This window comes from Tiliqua scincoides, chromosome 6, assembly GCF_035046505.1.
Source record: "Tiliqua scincoides isolate rTilSci1 chromosome 6, rTilSci1.hap2, whole genome shotgun sequence".
NCBI lineage: Eukaryota > Metazoa > Chordata > Lepidosauria > Squamata > Scincidae > Tiliqua > Tiliqua scincoides.
In genome coordinates, this window is record NC_089826.1 from 71,634,147 (window position 1) to 71,651,938 (window position 17,792).

A 17,792-nucleotide genomic window follows, 5' to 3' on the forward strand; every position below is an offset into this window, starting at 1 on the left:
ATATAAATATTTTATATTAATTCTATTCACTTTTTAAAAGGCTTCCAAAGAAACAATGTGGAGATACAACACAAACACTCCAGAGCTGTGCCTTTTCCAGAACTTACCACAATGTAAAATGCATACATAATTCATTGCAATAAGATACAGACTTTAAAGATGGAATAGGTACACTGAACTTGTAATACTTTAAAAAAAGAACAACAAATGGTTGCTGCTTTAGTGTTAACATTTCTCTGCTTTCGAGCAGCTTTTAAGCAAATGAAATTACTAGGAGATTTATTCTAATGAAGATTCAATTGGACTATACATTTCTATTCTGTTTCCATGGCAACATTAGTTTCAAATCAAAGTAGCTGCTTCTGTATTACTCATTATTACAAAAATTCAATTTCACGTCTCTGTTGGAACTAAACAACATTTAAAAAGACCATGGGAAGGATTTATCTAGTACAACTAATTATTCTGGAAAATAGTTTTTAAAAATCCATCTAATTTAAATTTCATTCAGTCAAACTATAAAGGCTATTAATGTGTGACTAATTTTTTCCCCAGTGTCAACAGCTTCCAGGCAGTTATTTCTATGGCTATAGCTTTAAAGAAGATATTGTGATAAGCCCTAACAGGGGAGGAAATTGTGCACTGGAAATACATAAACAGTAGTAAGACCAAAGAACTGGAAACCCTGCACAAAATGGAAAATACACTTTACAATCATACTAAGACTTTTGTGGCTGGAGGAGTTTAAAACATAATTTGAAGGGTTTCTCAACTCTCTAAGCCACGGATAAAAGTACATTGTAGGATTTAGTCCTGAAGTTTCGCTTTCAGCTGTGGAAAGTATCTTCAGGAGTTACAAAGAATTGGCGTCCTCTCAACTGCTAGCTGGCCATCTGCTTAACTGCCATTTCCTACTTGAATTGTTAAAGGCATACTGACATTCTTTGCCTGTTCATCACTGCTATGTAGGTTTCTTTTCAACTTTAATTCTAGTGCAGTGGTTCTCAAACTTTGAGGGAGCTTTACTCCCTCGATAAGTTCTTGCGGGGGAGGGGTTAGGGCAGTGACACGATTACCAGCATTGCGTTGCTAAGGGGGGCAAATGGGGTGCTTTGCACTTACTTCAAGAAGGGAGGGCTGCAGCAGGCTACAGGAGGTGCATGGAGCCCTGCGCAGTGCTCCCCGAGGTTTGGAACGTTCGCTAAAAGCAATCGCAAAGCACCTCCTGCAAAACAGAAGTGCTTTGCGCCCGCTTTTAGTGAACATTCCATCCAAGCCTCGGGGAGAGCTGTGCAGGGCTCCCCGTACCTCCTGTAGCTTGCTGAAGCCCTGCCTTCTGAAAGTGCAAAGCATCCCCTTTGCCTCCCTTAGTGATGCGATCCTGGGGATCACATCGCTGCTTCCCTCCCCCTCCCCTTAAAGGGATGGGGGAAGCGTTACACAAACTGGTGGGTCACGACCCACCAGTTTGAGAACCACCTTTCTAGTGTATTTAAGTGTCAGAAGCCAGGCACAGCAAATTCTTGAGGTGAGAAATTCAGCAAAGCAGTAACAATTTTGTTAACTGATTCTAGTATTCCTCATGGCAAAGAGAAAGCAAATAAACCACACATCATAGGCACATCACTTCCGTGCAAAAGAGCCCTGCTTTTTCCTTCTGATGTCTATGTGCACACACACACAGGAAGCACAACAGAGTGTGCACATATTGCCACCCAGGCCCACACCTCTGGCCTTCATATAAAAGTTATTGTACTTTGACATCCTCCTTGCTGTTCACTGGACTGAACTTAAAATATGCAAGAAACTAAATTACCTAATGGTATCTGCTGTTACACAGGTAGATAAATGCAAAGGATCAGATGCAAGGTACTAGGACAGAAGATTACCCAACAAAAGTAATAGACTAGGACAAGCTAAAGATAGTACTTCTTCACAATGCATAATTAACTTTATTGAATTTACTGCCATTAGATGTGGCAATGGCCCTAGCTCAAATGATTTTTAAAAAGAGAACAACTTCAAGATGGGTAGCCATGTTAGTCTGTCTCATGAGAAGCAACAAAGAACCCTGTGGCACTTTACAGCCAAACACACTGATTGTAACATAAGCTTTTACAGACTAAACTTCATCAGATCCATCTAATGAAGCGAACTGAAGCCCATGAAAGCATAAGCTACAATAACTGTGTTCATCTTTAAGATGCCACAAGACACTGTTTAAATGGGGAGCAGAAATTCATAGGAGGACAGGTGTATCAATGGTGATTAACCATTGTAGTTTAAAAGAACTGACATGTTACAGAGGCTGTGATGCCTCAGGGACTGGGGCAAACCAACTATGAATGTGTGCGCGCCCGCACAGGCACACCAGAGACAGCTGCCTTCATGTTCTGTTTGCATCTCAGAAGCGCCCAGCTGGCCACTACTGGAAACACAATGCTCTACCATTAAATTAACATTTATTTATAAATCACTTTCTATTCAAAATAGAAAAAGTGTAAAATGAAATAAAGTTACAAAAAAACCAAAAAAAAAACCCACCACCAACCAACAACAACAACCCAGATACAAAAGAACCAGATAAACCTAGCAGGGCTCTTCATACATTCTCATGTTCTTAAGAATAGTGTGCCACCATGAGACCAGAACACATGGCATTATGTTTTGTTTATTCTATTTTATCTCTGATGTGTAAAGTAGGTCTCTGTTTGGTAGGTCAGATTAGGAGGCTAGTGAGAACCAGGGAGGAAATACCATCCATTAATCAGATTAGTATTCAGTTGAAGTCAAAGGCACAGTAGGGTCAAATTGTTCCGAACAACAAAAATGCTTGTGTGCGCACGTAAAAATCAGAAAACAATATTGTCAAAATCTTTACTGCCTGATAACTGAACACATTCTGTTCAACACAGTCTTTCGAGTCATTCCACTTCTGTGTTCAACATTAAAAAAAAAACAGGGCAGTAAAAAGTTACGAACATCTAGATTAGAAGATCTTGATGCAGTCTTTGTTTCACAAAAGACTACCCTCTGAGGGGAGGATTAAACCCAGGAAGGGGTGGGAATGGCGGCAGAATCTTCCATCAAATTCTATACCCCCTTCTGAGCTGAGTCGCCCAACACAGGCCTCCTTATTTCTGTGCTCGCTAAATAGCAAGCGTAGCTCCAAGGAGACCAACTGGCAGCAGCAGAGCTTTACCCTGGATAAGGGAACAAATGTTCCCTTCTCCTGAGGATACTCCAGCAACTGCACTGGCCCTGTGGGATACAGTAGCAGCCATTTCACTGCCACTGGACCTCGCATCGCCAGAGTACCATAGGATTGGGCTGCCCATCAATCAACTTACTCTTCCTAAGTGCTTAAAGGGTTTCACATAAATTACCATGGTAATCATAACAACCCTATACAATAGGCCAGTATTAGTACTGAATCTCATCCTATATATATTCTATACATTGGTAGAAAAAGGAACTAAGCAGCTTGTCTAGGGCAACTCAACACCTAGCAGAACAAAGATATGAACCAGGTATGATTCATAAGAAAGATATGAACTTCTAGACCAGGGGTGCCCAAACCCCAGCCCTGGGGCTACTTGTGGCCCTCGAGGTCTCCCAATGAGACCCTCAGGGAGACCCCAGCCTCTAATGAGCCTCTGGCCCTCCCAAAACTTGCTGGAGCCTACACTGGCCCAACACAACTGCTCTCAGAGTGAGGGTGACTTGTTTGACCTCTCACGTTAGCTGTGGGATGAGGGCTCCCTCCACTGCTTGCTGTTTCATGTCTGTGATGCAGTAGTGGCAGCAAAGAAAAGGCCAGCCTTGCTTTATGCAAGGCCTTTTATAGGCCTTGAGCTATTCCAAGACCTTCATTCATTCGTATAAGTTCCACCTTTAGTATATTAATTTATGTAAACTTATGTAAATTTATTCAAACTTTAAATGTAAATTAATTCTTTTTCCCCCCAGTCCCAGACACAGTGTCAGAGAGATGATGTGGCCCTCATGCCAAAAACTTTGGACACCCCTGTTCTAGACCACAACCTTAACCAATAGATACCAGTTTTTCAAGGAACAGATTCTGACATGTACGATTCTTTTTTCCCCATATCCTTAAAAAACAAAAATTAAAAACCATCAATCAATGGACTGCAAATGCATACAAATAACATACCATGGTGTAATTGTGTGCCACTTTGTGCAAATCTGTGCAACCCTGTGCATCAGCAAAGGAGCGGATTCCAAGGCAATTTGATGGATGAAGCTGCTTCATTAAGAATTTACAGCAAGCTTCTACAACCTGAGAGAGCTGGAGAATACAAGCTGTAGATAACAGGCACTCAATATTATCTTCTTTTAATTCAAGACGACCTAAAATATTTAGAAAAAGGTGTGTTTTTTTTAAAGAAAAAAATAATATAAGAGCAGCCCCTATGATCAATTGGATGCTTCCAAAAATTCACAAGGAGAACATGAAGACAATTGCCTTCTCTTTTGCTTGCCCCCCTCAATCTGGTATTTAGCATTAAGCTGCCTAATAAATAGAAGTGTTCTTAAATATTTTTAATTTTTCACATATTTTGGGTTTTCCCTAGGAAGAAAAGTGCAGAAAGTGATGTTATGTGTTTTTATTCCAAGAGTGCATTTTTATAAATTATAATTGCTTTAAAAATGTGCTAGGTAGGCAATAAAGGTGGTATATCAGGTGCAGCCATGGTCATTACCCATGCACCTGCCCATCCAGCCCACTTTTTTTTTAAATTTCTTCGCAGATTTCCCAGTTTGTTTTAAGATTTTGGTTTTTTGTTGTACAAAAATTAAAAGCACAGAAAGCGGCGTTATGTGTTTTTATTTTGTTATCACTGAAAAATCACAACTCTACTAATAAAGTAGTAATACACAAATACAAGTAAGTAAGTGTTTGCTTAAATAAGTGTTTTTAAGTTAGTGCATCTAAACTTCCATTCAATTAATACAAATTAGATATTATCTGAAATCCCTTATGAAGACAATGCTGCGAAGTGTGAAGGCGGCTGTACATGCATACAAAAATGGCTATTGGCTGTTGTGAGCTATTAAGCGATACTCCAGTGGGTGTACAATCAAGTCCACACAGAGGTATCACCAATCTATACTGTATTCCAAAGAACTGGAAAAAAATAAGCATCCGGCTCACTTAGATTATCCAGTCCTCAAACTCTGCATACCACAGAATTTAACATTCACAAGCACAAAATATGGATAATTATACCAGCTAGTCTCATTACCTGTATATGCATATTGCACCAATGCCCACAGTGCGTTTGGCTCCACACCTTCCATTTTGATTTCTTCTTGCCTTGCCTCCCTTACATCATTAGTAAACATGGCTGCAAAGTAGTCTGAGACAGAGGACAACACCAATCTGTGCCATATGAAACAGGGAGGGATGAAAAGAAGGGGCAACAATCAATCTGATATTTGCCACTTGCTTTGTTATTTTGCCCTCTGAAGGAAGAACACCAATGAGCATTTGAATAAGACAAAGGTTAGATACAGTTCAATAGCTGAAATTTAGTATGCAGATCATATTTGCGGTTATTAGCAGAATTACAGACTTCAGCAAAGTCCCTCCTTGTTCAACATTTTCCCTCTAAGAGTAGTTATATAAATCATTTCCTCACTGATCTCTTACTACTAGTCTATTATATTCCTTTCTACAAGTCTACTATCTCCTCAGTTTTGTCTGATTTTGTGCTGACAGCCTTTGCCCTACATCCAAATTTAAACTGAAAACAAATTTCAAAGTGACAGTACTTTAATTCATCGGCCAGGGGTACAAGTTCTAAAACATTCTATTAAATATCCACAGAGAACAAGCTTATGTAGATGCAAGCATTATTTTTAATAATTAAAGTATGGACAATTTTCATATTTGTTGAATGTTATTGTAGCAGTTTTTTTCTCTAAAATACAGACTATATACCAAAATACAGACAACTGTACAATTATGCTTATCACTGTAACATATGAACACATCCGTACGTAAAGCATTTATCTGCTCCCCAAGATATGATTAGCAGTGTCAAAGCAGACAGTGCTAAATCTCTTAGCTGGGTAGGAGGAAAAGGAACACTGACAGTCTGTTATCCTTTCCTGTCCCCATCACTCTCCACTGGCAATTTGGATGAAAAATAAGAATATTGACTACAGCTTGATAAATGTGGATGTCCAAAGCACTGTGCATGTAGCCTGGACTACTGTTCAAGTAGTCTCCCAAAGAGATTAGTGTTTTTATGGTATCTGTTAATGTGTTTTAATATGTTTTTATCTGTTTGTTAAATTATGTTTTAATCTGTTCTCAACATGTTGTAAGCCGCCCTGGGTCCCTCTGGGGAGAAGGGCGGGGTATAAATAAATTTTATTATTATTATTATTATTATTATTATTACCACCACCACCACCACCACCACCACCACCACCACTTTTTCAATTACTAGTAGAGGCAGTCTACATGCATAAGCCTGTTTCTAAATACAGCTGGGTTCCTTCAAAGCAGGTCAATTAACTGGTGTAAACATGCTTTTATGAACTGGAGTTAACTAGTATACACCAGCCCCTACTTCTTCACTAACATGAAATACTCATGAAACAGGTACGCCAGATCAATAAAACTCTTCATTTTCCTATGGTATTTGAAATATTATAAAGATTTATTTTGGCTAAAATTTGCCATAACAACAGCTAGAAAAAAACCCTAACTGTAACTTGGATGGATACACACAGGCTGTAAGTTATGTCTTATGAATTTAAATACATATTTACCTGTGTGCTGGAATCCGGCGATCACCAACAACTAATACCACATCACACAATTGTTTGTGTCTTAGGTAATTTTCCATCTTCTTAAAGGTTTGTTCCGCATGGTTGAGTGCTTGGAAAAATTCATCTGATGTACAAGGTTCCATCGTATGACAAGACGATAGAGTCTGGCTGCTGTTGGAAGTCCTGGAAGAATAATATATAGATATGTGGATTTTACATAGACATGTAATGGATCAGGCCCAATTCAAGGTGCTGATTTTGACCTTTGAAGCTGTTGTGGCTTAGAACCACAACTCCTAAAGGACCCCCTTCTCCTATACATTCTGGCTCTGATATCATCAGAGGGCACCTTCTGGCACGTGCCACCCCAGCAAAAGTGAGGCGAATGGCAGTAAGGAGGAGGGCCTTCTCAGCTGTGGCATAGCAGTTATGCAAGTCCCTCCTTAATAGTTATGAACTGTCCCCTCTCTTGAAGCAATCCAGTAGGGTCTAAAAGTATTTTTATTTGTTGGCATTTGTAGTGCTGGTTCATGATGGAAATTTTCATCTTGTATTGTGCTTTTTTTGTTTAATGTTTTATGCCTGCTTTTATTGCCACATCTGATGGCTGTCTTATTTTATAATCGCTTACTGATTTTATTTTCTATGCTACTATTCCATTTTTTGCTCCTTTATTGTATTTTTATATATTGCTGCATTGTTTTCATGTTGATTTTTTTCTTAATGTAAGCTGCTTTGTGCGGGAAAGTAGTAGTGCGGGAAAGGCAAGATAGAAATGTATTAAACAAATAATAAACCTTAGAGATTTTCAAATGTGCAGTCTCACAAATAAAAAATAATTTGAAAAGATATTTATATCATGCACTTCAGAAAAACTGAAGATTAATTCAATTTGAGGTACTTCATTTCAATTAAGGCTCATTAAAGGCTTCTTCCACATAATATGGTGACTGAAAAAAGACTGAATATCTCTACTAATAATGAATTAAATGTGAAAAAATAATTTTCAGTAATAATTCTTACAATATGCAAGAATTTTGCTATGCCACCATCAAAGGCATGTGGGAAAGGTGTGTTTGCTTTGTTCAACAAAGCAAACACTCCTTGCAATCTCATTTGTATAAATCAATAGAATACATTAAATGTTTTAATTTAAAACATTTAAATATTTGCATTTCTTTCTCATTTCATATGAGATTGTTTTCCCAGAGATACAAGCAGTAACTTGACTTTCATCCCTTTGCTCTTTCAGCCATTTTTGCTTTTTTGGAGTTAAAGTTTTATTTTAAAAGACCAACGATTAAGGGCGAAATCCTAACAAGGTTAGGCTAGCGCAAGTCCCTTGTGCCAGCCTATGAGGGTCATAAATGTGCCATAAAGCACATTTGAGCCTCCTTGGGAGCAAGCCGCGTCAGTGCATAGAGGTGCGCTGGAACATGGAGGCTGCCTCCAGCCTCCATGGCGGCTTGCACCAGGAAGTCTGCGTCAGTCGAGCTCAGCCAATGCAGGAATCTGGAGAGGGCGGGGAGGAGGCGGGAGAGAGGTGTTCTGGGGCGGAGGGAGGGTATTCCAAGGGATGGGCAGGTGGGAAGCGGGAGGCAGGGCTGGAACCCAGCAGTTATACCGGATGCCAACCCCATTCCTCATGCAGCGCAGGGCACCTTGAAGGTGGCTTCCCAGGTGGCACAGGTCTGAGGAGACCCATTGGGGCTGTGGTGGCTTACCTGGGGGTAAGTGGAAGAGTTTCCCCTTGCCTCTGGCTGAGCCGATTCAGGCCCCAATTTGCACTGGATACAGCACAGGCCTCCTGGCCTGCCTGTTCCAGTGCAAGATAGGATTGTGCTGTTAGAAATACAAATTAGAAATAAATGAAAATATTAAGAAAAAAGAAAAATAGATATTGAAATGTGTGTAGCAGGCATGGAGTTCTCAATCCATGTTTCTTTGTTCTACAAAATCATATAACATATTGGGTATCGAATCTTAAACAGTTTGGTAATCATTCTAAAGTGCATTTTCAACAACAAAAAAGAGAAAAAGTTATATATCCATTGTCTACTCATCAAATCGAAAGTTCATTTGACCCATTTTCCCCTTAGCACTCAGGAAGTCCATGAATGGTTTCCAATTGTCCACAAATGTTTTTACTGACTTGTCTGCTCTTTCAGCCATTTTCAATTATAACCACATTTCAAATTTTATCCATGCGCTTTCCACTTTGTCCAATATCATTCAACGTTTGTTAGTTGACATTCTTATGCTTATTTTAATTTTATTTCTGTTTTAGGTTTTGCACACATTCACTTGTGTTATATAGTTATTTATGTTTTTCACTAGCCAGAATACATTTACAAGCTAAATAAGGCTATGCTTTGGCATTCATCCATTTTTGACTTTCGTCCACGCTCTGGTTCCTAACCAGATGAAAGTACAAGGTGCTGCTATAGTTGGGGGAAAACATTTTATAGATGTATCAAATGAAAAAAGTTCACATTAAAAAGACAGTGTTTTAACGAAGTTCTAACCTCCCTCCTAGCCAGGGAAGCCCAACACGGGCCTCCTCAGGTCTGCACCTGTTCAAAAGTGGGCTCCGATTTAAGGATTCAAGATCCTGTTGATATGTGCAGAACTTGGACTCAGTTGACTGCTGTAACTTGGCCTGATGGGATCGTAGCTGTGCTTTTTATGAGCCAATAGACAGTCTGTCTGAGTTTGTCTGAGCCAATAGTAAGAAGTTTTGTCTGAGCCAATAGGCTCACTTGCTGAGTACCTTGTAACAAGCCCTTGAGAGTTGGAGAACCAAATGGAAAACTGCTGCATTGGAGAGACAGAAGGAGGACTGGGAGGGGCTGAGCAGGAGACTTGAGTGCCATGTGCAAAAAGGCTGCAGTACCATCAAAAGAAAGCTAGAGGGCTGCTGTGTGCAGAGCCACTGAGGCTATAAATGGGGCTGCACCTGCACAGAGAGCTCAGAGACCACCAGGGAAGAGCTGCTGAGAGGAGCTTCAAGATGAGAGACCAAGCCACAGAGCTGCCATTAGATATTTGATTTTCTCTGTAAAGCGCTTTGTGAACTTTTTGTTGAAAATCGGTATATAAATACTGTTGCTGCTGCTGCGAGGAGGCTTGGGGAGCGTCTGCAGAGAAAGAGCTGGAAGATCAAGCTGCGGAGACCTCCGGAGAAGAGAAGCTGTGAGGAGCAAGCTGGGAGAGACCAAGCTGCAGAGCGGAGCTAAAACCTGAGCTCTGAGGGAGAGCTGAGGAGAGAGCTGCTGGAAGGAGCCCCTGGGAGAGCCAGAGAAGGGAACAACCTCCCAGCCTTTGTCTGGCTTGCCTCAAGTCCTGCTGCCTCGAGCCTGCCTGCCTCAGGTCCTCTCTCAACTGGGGGTAATTTGAAACAAGGTCTTGCCATTGTTTGGTTCAGGTTCCCTTCCTCCTAATAAAAGCCTTAAACTTAGCTTGGTGTCAGTGGTCTCTTTCAATCCTGCATAATGCTGTGGTGCTGCACCTGTGTTACCCAGGGAAAAGGGAGCAAACATTCCCTTAGGAGGAGATCCCAGCAGTAGCTTCAGCACCCACAGGATGGGGCAGTCGCCATTTTGGTGATGCTGCTCCTCTGGGCACTGCCAGGTTTAAGATTGGGTTGCCTGTCAGAATAGCAAATCTGAAACATCTTTGGACTGGAGAGTATATTAGAATATATTCAAGATTTGCTTACTGAGTCAGAAACTATTCTATATCGCACAAATACAAGAAACACTGAAGAACAAGCATCATTTTATGAGCTTCAAACATCTCTCTGAAGTCAATCGAACACCATGCTAATGAACATTTTGTGCCTGGGAAAGTGGTTAATTGTTCAGCAAAGATGCAATTAATGGCACTGGCATTTATGTGATCATAATTAGGTCTCAAAATTAACAGCCTATTAAAAAGATGTATAGGTGGATGGAAGAAGGAAAGCACCAGTGACCTCTAGCTTATCTTGCTACACCAGCTAGAAGCAGAGCAGCAGGTGGTTCAGACAAAGAAGCTCCTGCTAAGGCTGAGGCCAGTGAGCCAAGCTCTCTTTGCCTCCTTCCAGAGGCTTAAAATCCCCAAAACACATTGTTAATTAGAGGAAGTTAGGGTTAGGCGCCGTTCTACCGATGCGCTCCTCTTCAATTAGAAATGGCAATACAATGGATGGAGGAAATTCTATCACTCTGTTCCAGCAGAGGCTGTAAACTACCCTTCTTCTTGGAAAGGAAATTAGTTTGTGCCACTATCAGCAACTATCTGCCTTTCTTTAAAAATGCTTCTCCCCTCCTTGAGAACTGAGGCCACACTCTAAATATTATTTGTTTAATATGGGCTGTATACACCACTAACAGCAGTGCACACCCAGCTCCTTGTGTAGCAGCCCCGCCTTCTTCCTGAAATCAGCACCTGCACAACCTGAAAAGCTGTCCCCAAAGCTTTGTTCTGTTTCATAAACACTCTTTGATGCAGAGCTAGCAGGGGAAAGAAATGGAGAAGCCCCACTGTGTGCAGACCAGCGTTTCTCCATATCTAATGTGGTTCTTTGGATCTTGGCTACAGGCTATAAATTCAGTGTAATACATGGAACTTTCCTGAGGAAATCACTATCCAAATGTCTTCCTGTGGCTCTGGCAGATTTATGGAAATAACTCTGTGGTTCAGGTTCACATTTATAGCACTCAAATCTAGTGGACATTTGGTCAGTGCAAGAACATACTTGACGTTTTACAAAGTGAAGGTCAATTGCAAGGTCAATAGTAACATCACAACAGACAAAAAACAGGTGCCATTAACAGAGAGCTATTCCAGGTAATTAAAAAGAAACCCATACTTTTCTTACTGCTATTACATGCAGTAAACCAGCACCAATCATTCCTTACTGAAAAGCAGTATGTAAATCATCTTAATAATATTATCTCCCCATGCACCAGAAGGACACAGCCCTGCAGCAAGCATCTGAATTCCTCTTGCCTAAGTGGAACATAAGCTTCAGCACTAGAGCAGGAAAGGTGCTGAGCTTTCAAGAACTAATTAAAAAAAAATAAATCAAAAAGGGTCACGAAATGGCAGGCCACTGTTACTGGGAAACACTGTTGATGTTCTCCATTTTTCACAAAAGGACCATATAAGCACTCCTGTGCTTGAATACCACAATAAAGGGCTCAGGCCCGGTTCACACCAGTTTGTTGAATAAGAATCATGTCTGTAGTGGGCTCTGAAGCTGTATTCCGTCCCTGCCTTGCATACCCAAGAATCCTCATTAGCTAAATTACAGCTCCACCTTTCATATGAATCCAGAAGCTGTGGTTTTATCTATGGCTTAAAATCAAGACATATCATGGTTTGTAAACCATAGTCGAAACCACAACTCCAGAATTCAGGCAAAAGGTGGAGCTGTGATTTAACTAATGGACAGCCCAGTCCTAAGCTGTGCTGGTGCAGCCAGGTCACATAGCCTGCACTATATCCAATGAAGCTTGAGAGCTGACTGGAGCTTTCCTTGGAGAAGGGGATATTTTTCCCCTTATCCCATGCTGAGCCTCAATTACCCCATGGGGCTTCTCAGATCTGCACCAGCTATTTAGCTGGCGCAAATCCAGGAAGTCCAGTGTAACTCTGGGTGGGCCAGGAAGTGGGGGGTTAGGATTCAGCAGAGGCCTGCTCCACCAGACCAGCCCCCTCCTGGGCATGATCCGCACCATTTGTTCAGTGAGGGCCTGTGCATTGCCATTAGCTGCCCCAAATGGCTTCAATGGTGAGCGTGAGGGATCCCTTACACAGCATGTTACAGCACCTGCAATACTTACAGTGTGGCCACCCCCCTCTGGCTGCACTCTTGGAGAGGGGGTCTCTTGTGCCATGGTTTGTCTCTATGGCCAACAACTTCTATGTATGTATAAAATCTACGTATAATCTATGTATAAAAATCTATGTATAATGGAATTGACTATTGGCTTTTGAATCACACTAAAATTTTGTATTTACTCCATCAATGAAATTTTTGTGAATACACCTGCTCACCAGTTTCAGTGATTTCTGAACTACAAACATCTCTGCTCTTCAGAAGTGTAGTAGTTATATGATCAGAAGGATGGGCAATTTCTAGTATGCTGGGTTATGTCTCCATTCCACCAGCTATAACTCTACAAACGAATTATGTAGGCAGAAATTTGTATATCACTAGATCTTTAGGATACCTTCAAACACAGCTGAGATTAAGACAAAGATGTTTAACAAATCTGTTTATGTTTGTATTTTAACACTTGTACCTGAAGTAAAAGCCTGTTCTTCTAAATTCCATGAGAACAAATTGAGTTGTAACTCTGTTTCACTAATAAGGAGACTGGATTTTTAGATCCAAGATATTCTTAGATCATTTCTATTAATTGATGGTCTGCAACTTTAGAAATATGAGACTATGGCTGCAATCCTAACCACACTTTCCTGAGAGTAAGCCCCATTTAACAAAATAGGACTTACTTCTGAGTAGACCAGGTTAGGATTGTGCCCTATGTAAAAGAAATTAGTGACTGCATCTAGTAAGGAGAAAGCTACAGAGCACAATTTAAATATTGATATTTCAAAAGGTGTTTCCTCCCTCTACTTGCACATGGCTTTGATACAAGAAAAAAACAGTTTATTTTATAAGCAACTGAGAATTTTGATTTGGTAACAGAAATTCTGCCTTTACTGACAATAACCAAAAGCAAAAGGATGGACAAAATAAAAAGTCTAAATGCAAAAACACAAGTCAACATTAAAGTCCATGCAAGGAAAAACACCACAGGAGAAGAATTCTGAATACCTGCCCAGTGAGGAAGCCAAAATGGGAGAAAAGAATAAGCTAAACCAGTATATTCTGATCACTGAGATGCAACAGTCAGAGAACTAAGTATACTGTCTGACCAGACCACCCTACATCAGCTTCCGGTACAACCAAAGTTTAAGTAACTTCTTCTGGTAGTGGTTTCAGGCATACACAAAGAATGTGTCTCACATAGTTGGGCCTCTTGTTAAGTTGGTCTAGCCAGACATAACATACTCTGAACTGTAATCTCAGACAAACCTATATGTCTCAGGGTTTCCATGAATGGAACTGGCAGTGGCATGCCTGGCCTGATAGCATGTATTCATGCAGTCACAGAAAGCTATATGCAAATGCTAACAGCACATGTGCCCACTCCCCAGCCTGTCTTCCACTGCATAGAAACACAAGGCTGGTCATGCCCATAAATCAGAACTTCTGTTGTGCAGAACTTGTGTGCACACTGTTCTGCACTTTAGAAGAACATCTCTGCAGGAATGGGATTTTATTTCACAACGTTCATTTGGTATCCTGAAGATAATGTGTATATTAATGGTAATGTCTCTTTGTAAAAATACTGGACAATACTGAGATGTTCCTGAAATCCGTAAAATATACCACAATGCAGGTAGCCCAAGGCTGAGATTCATTCTTGCTGTCTTCATTCATTATTCATGCCATTAAGTATACCAATAATTAACTGCTTGGGAAATGCATGTTTTTATGAGGAACGTATTGGACTGAAAGAGAGACTGTCGTTTTATGTGCATTTTAAAACAAAAAAACATTGACAAAGTAGTCAAATACCAGTGTTCTTTTTGCTCCAAACTGCCTGTCCTTGCACTATACAAATTCTTCTATGCACAAAAGGAATGAAGCATATCAAATACACTTTAGACATATCCATCTGCAATTAGTTAGTAACACTCAAAATAGACGTGCCTAAGAGCACAATGGGAAACATATTTGCTACCTAGGTTTAAAAAAATCTAGATACTAAAGTAAATAAAGCATGTGGTCGGTGAAAGAGAAGCACCTTTCTAGCACTTATGACTGAAGAGGGAAGCCTAACCAGTTCCTATAACCTAAAATTTGCAATATCACTGCATTGCAAGACATAGAATAAAAACCCCCAAGCACCTAAAATTCCAAGTTAGCATAATGTTACATAAAGTATAATTTAAACATATGACTATATTCTAAGGCCAATCACATATTCTGCACAGCATGATGCCCTACCTTGTTTCAGCTATATGAGTTCAGACAAGCTAAAACAAACCTTAAGTTTTACCCTTACTTTGCTTCACAATCAGGATACAAGAAGCAATAGCCATTAAAATAGGTCAAGCCAAAGCATCAAAAATACAGACATACCTAGAGACAATAATTAAAATATTCAGGGTTTCTTTCCTAGTCCTATTGCCCCTTTTCCCCACAGTCCGGAAAACAAAATGCCTCAAGAAAACCACTCATGTTCACCTGCTTCAGAAATACTTTCAATACAGATTAGCCATGGTAGTGAAAGCCACATCTGAAAGTTGCACACATCATCACTAGACTGGCAATTGTCAGAAGTCCTGTAATTTGGCTGTAATATAGTTATCTGTAAATTTTTCAGCAATGCAGAGGAAATCTCATTTAGGCATAAAAATATATATCACAACAGGAAAGTAACAACCTGCATGAACTGCTGTCAGATACATTTTCTTCTTCACTTGCCCCATCGTCAGCATCTGGTTTGTCAAACCAATGCGCACCTCCACAGTCTTCTGTAGTAAACTCAAATGTAGGGACTTCAGAGCTGGATGCCATTGGCCAAGAAGGTGAATGGTGGAAACCCTGTTGACTGGACCTTTGGAACCCAACTGATGCCAAAGGTAGCGGTAGGTTGCCTGGATCTAAAAACTTTATCCCACCAGGAGTTGCATTATGTCCTCCGTTCCAGAACTCTTCTTGCTGGCAGTCAACACTAGGGTTAGGAGTTGATTGCTGGTGACCAAACCACCTCCATCTGATTTTTAAAATCTGCTTCACGTCGAACTCTTTACGAGAGCCAGACATCTTCTGAGAGAGCAAGTTATCGTCTAGGCAACGGGGCAAGCAGCAGCACACATAAAGAAGATTTGTGCATCCAACCAGGACAAGAGAAACACATGGTCTGCCTGTTTATAGCAAGCTGAGGCTGGGTGTTTTGAGATGATACTATTGCATTCAAATCTGGTTTCTATAAAACAATCCCATTGAAAAAGAAGAGACAATAATTTTAAAAATTAAATAGAAAAGGCTGAATTGGCACTTCTATCAGAAAGAACACAAAGCAGCCAGTGCATTCCCTCTTTCTTGTCTCCTCATCCTCCGACCATTAGCTCTGCTCTCGTTAAAACACTTTCATAATCTGACCACAGTCCTCCCTCCTAAATCACAAATGACAAAACACAATTCCTACACTGCATCTTGAAACGTTCATTAACCCTTTCTTTTACAGATTTTGGGGGCGGGGAGAAGGAGGGGAATGAATACACATATGTGATTGTAAAAGCCAGTGCAATATTTGCTTTGGTGAAGACCACTCACAGGAAACAATGATTTTAACAGGGGAAAGCTGAACACAGAACTATTCCTTAATTTTTTTAATAGAGAAAGGAAAATACTTGTATACTAATATTTCACAAGCAAAAATTATTGCTAGTTTGTTAGTGATCTGCAGACTTTTTCATTTTCTCTATTAGTTCTTTCAACACAAAGCAAAAAGGTGGAAGTCTTGCCCAAAACAAAAGGGAACAAAAACATACATTAACAATAAGGCAAGTAAAAAAATAATTTAAGGAAAACACTGCTAAAAATATACAAGACAAACAATACAAAGTGTGGTTAAATTCAGCAAATCAGGAAATGAACCAGGCAAGCAGTTGGATTGTTAGATGTCAATGGAGTAAAAAGACTGCTATAAGATAATGAGGCGATTCCAAAGAACTAAATGCACATTTTGCATTGGTTTTGTTGTAGAAGCACAGGACAGATAACCATTTCTGGACAGATGACCCTCAAGCTGGGAGGATGGTTGAAGAACAAATTCAAACCAAAGTGAGAGGCAGTTAAGTTCTAGAGGTAACTTAAAAATTAAAAAGCTGCCAAGTCTGGATGGCATACACCTCACAGTTCTTGAAGTATTCAAATGTGAAATTGCCAATGTCTCAGAAAAAGAGGAGCAAGACTGTCACTACATCTGGCTTCCTGACTGGAAAGTAGCCGTGGTTCTCCTGAAGAGAAACAAAGATGGTTACTTGGTTGCTGTGGTCTACTGTTTGTTTAAAGGTTGTTCACAAGTGTTGCGAGTAGATACTTCTTCTCAGCCTTCCTCCGTACTCGGTCCTAGACAATTCTGACTTGGTAGGTGGACTTTTCTTCCTTCCTCCTTTGCTTCCTGTACTCCTCTATACTGAGTGAAAGTTAAGCTTAGCGGTTGTTCTTCAGTGAATGAGGCCATGCCAAGCTACCTTCCTCCACACTCAGGTCAACCCACGGGCCTTTCCCAGCTCCCGAGGGGACTCCTCAAAGCTGTGAAGAACTACGACGAGGTAGTGTGGAATCCCAGTCCTCTGTCGTTACCCCAGGCAAGTCTTGTTCTTGCTACTTTCTTTCCCCCAGGCAAGTCTTGTTCTTGCTACTTTCTTTCCCTCTGCCCCCTTTTTATTTTCTCCGCCAACATCCAATTGCATACAATCAGGCTCAATGGGTGCTTCTCCAGTACACTGGTCAACTATCAGCTGTGGCCAGCTGTATCAAAAAGAGCCTGGTCCAACAAGCCCCATGCCAGGTTACGCCAGCTCAGGTGAATCAGCAGAGCCACCCAGGGCAGCTCCTCTGTGTCCAGCAGCTGGACACAGGAGCTTTAGACCCCTTCAGAGTCACCACCAGGTTAGGCACTTGATGGAAACATTTTTTTCATTGCAGAGTTACTGACAGCAGATGAAGAGTTTGTTATCTGCCTGGATACACTTCTGTTAATACAGAAGAGTTCACTTAACACCCAACATGTTCAGAGTTTTCTTCTTCTGAAGTCAGGCATTTAAAAAAACAAAACACAAATATTAGGTCCTGACTGATATGGAATGTTGAAATCACCTTAGGCAAAAAGGTAATGCCTGATCATAACTGTCTG

The 17,792-nt window shown here is 40.6% G+C and overlaps 1 protein-coding gene across 1 annotated transcript in view; it reads right to left on the bottom strand.

Moving 5' to 3' along the window:
- KLHL5 (kelch like family member 5) overlaps window positions 1–17,792 on the bottom strand; it is a 50,765-nt gene that overhangs the window by 14,267 nt on the left and 18,706 nt on the right. Inside the window, exons 3-5 of the mRNA XM_066631719.1 lie at window positions 6,805–6,987; window positions 5,268–5,404; window positions 4,175–4,371 (exon numbers count right to left, since the gene is read on the bottom strand). Coding sequence (XP_066487816.1) covers window positions 4,175–4,371; window positions 5,268–5,404; window positions 6,805–6,947 — 477 coding nt within the window. The 5' untranslated portion in view covers window positions 6,948–6,987. The remainder of the gene's footprint in view (window positions 1–4,174; window positions 4,372–5,267; window positions 5,405–6,804; window positions 6,988–17,792) is intronic.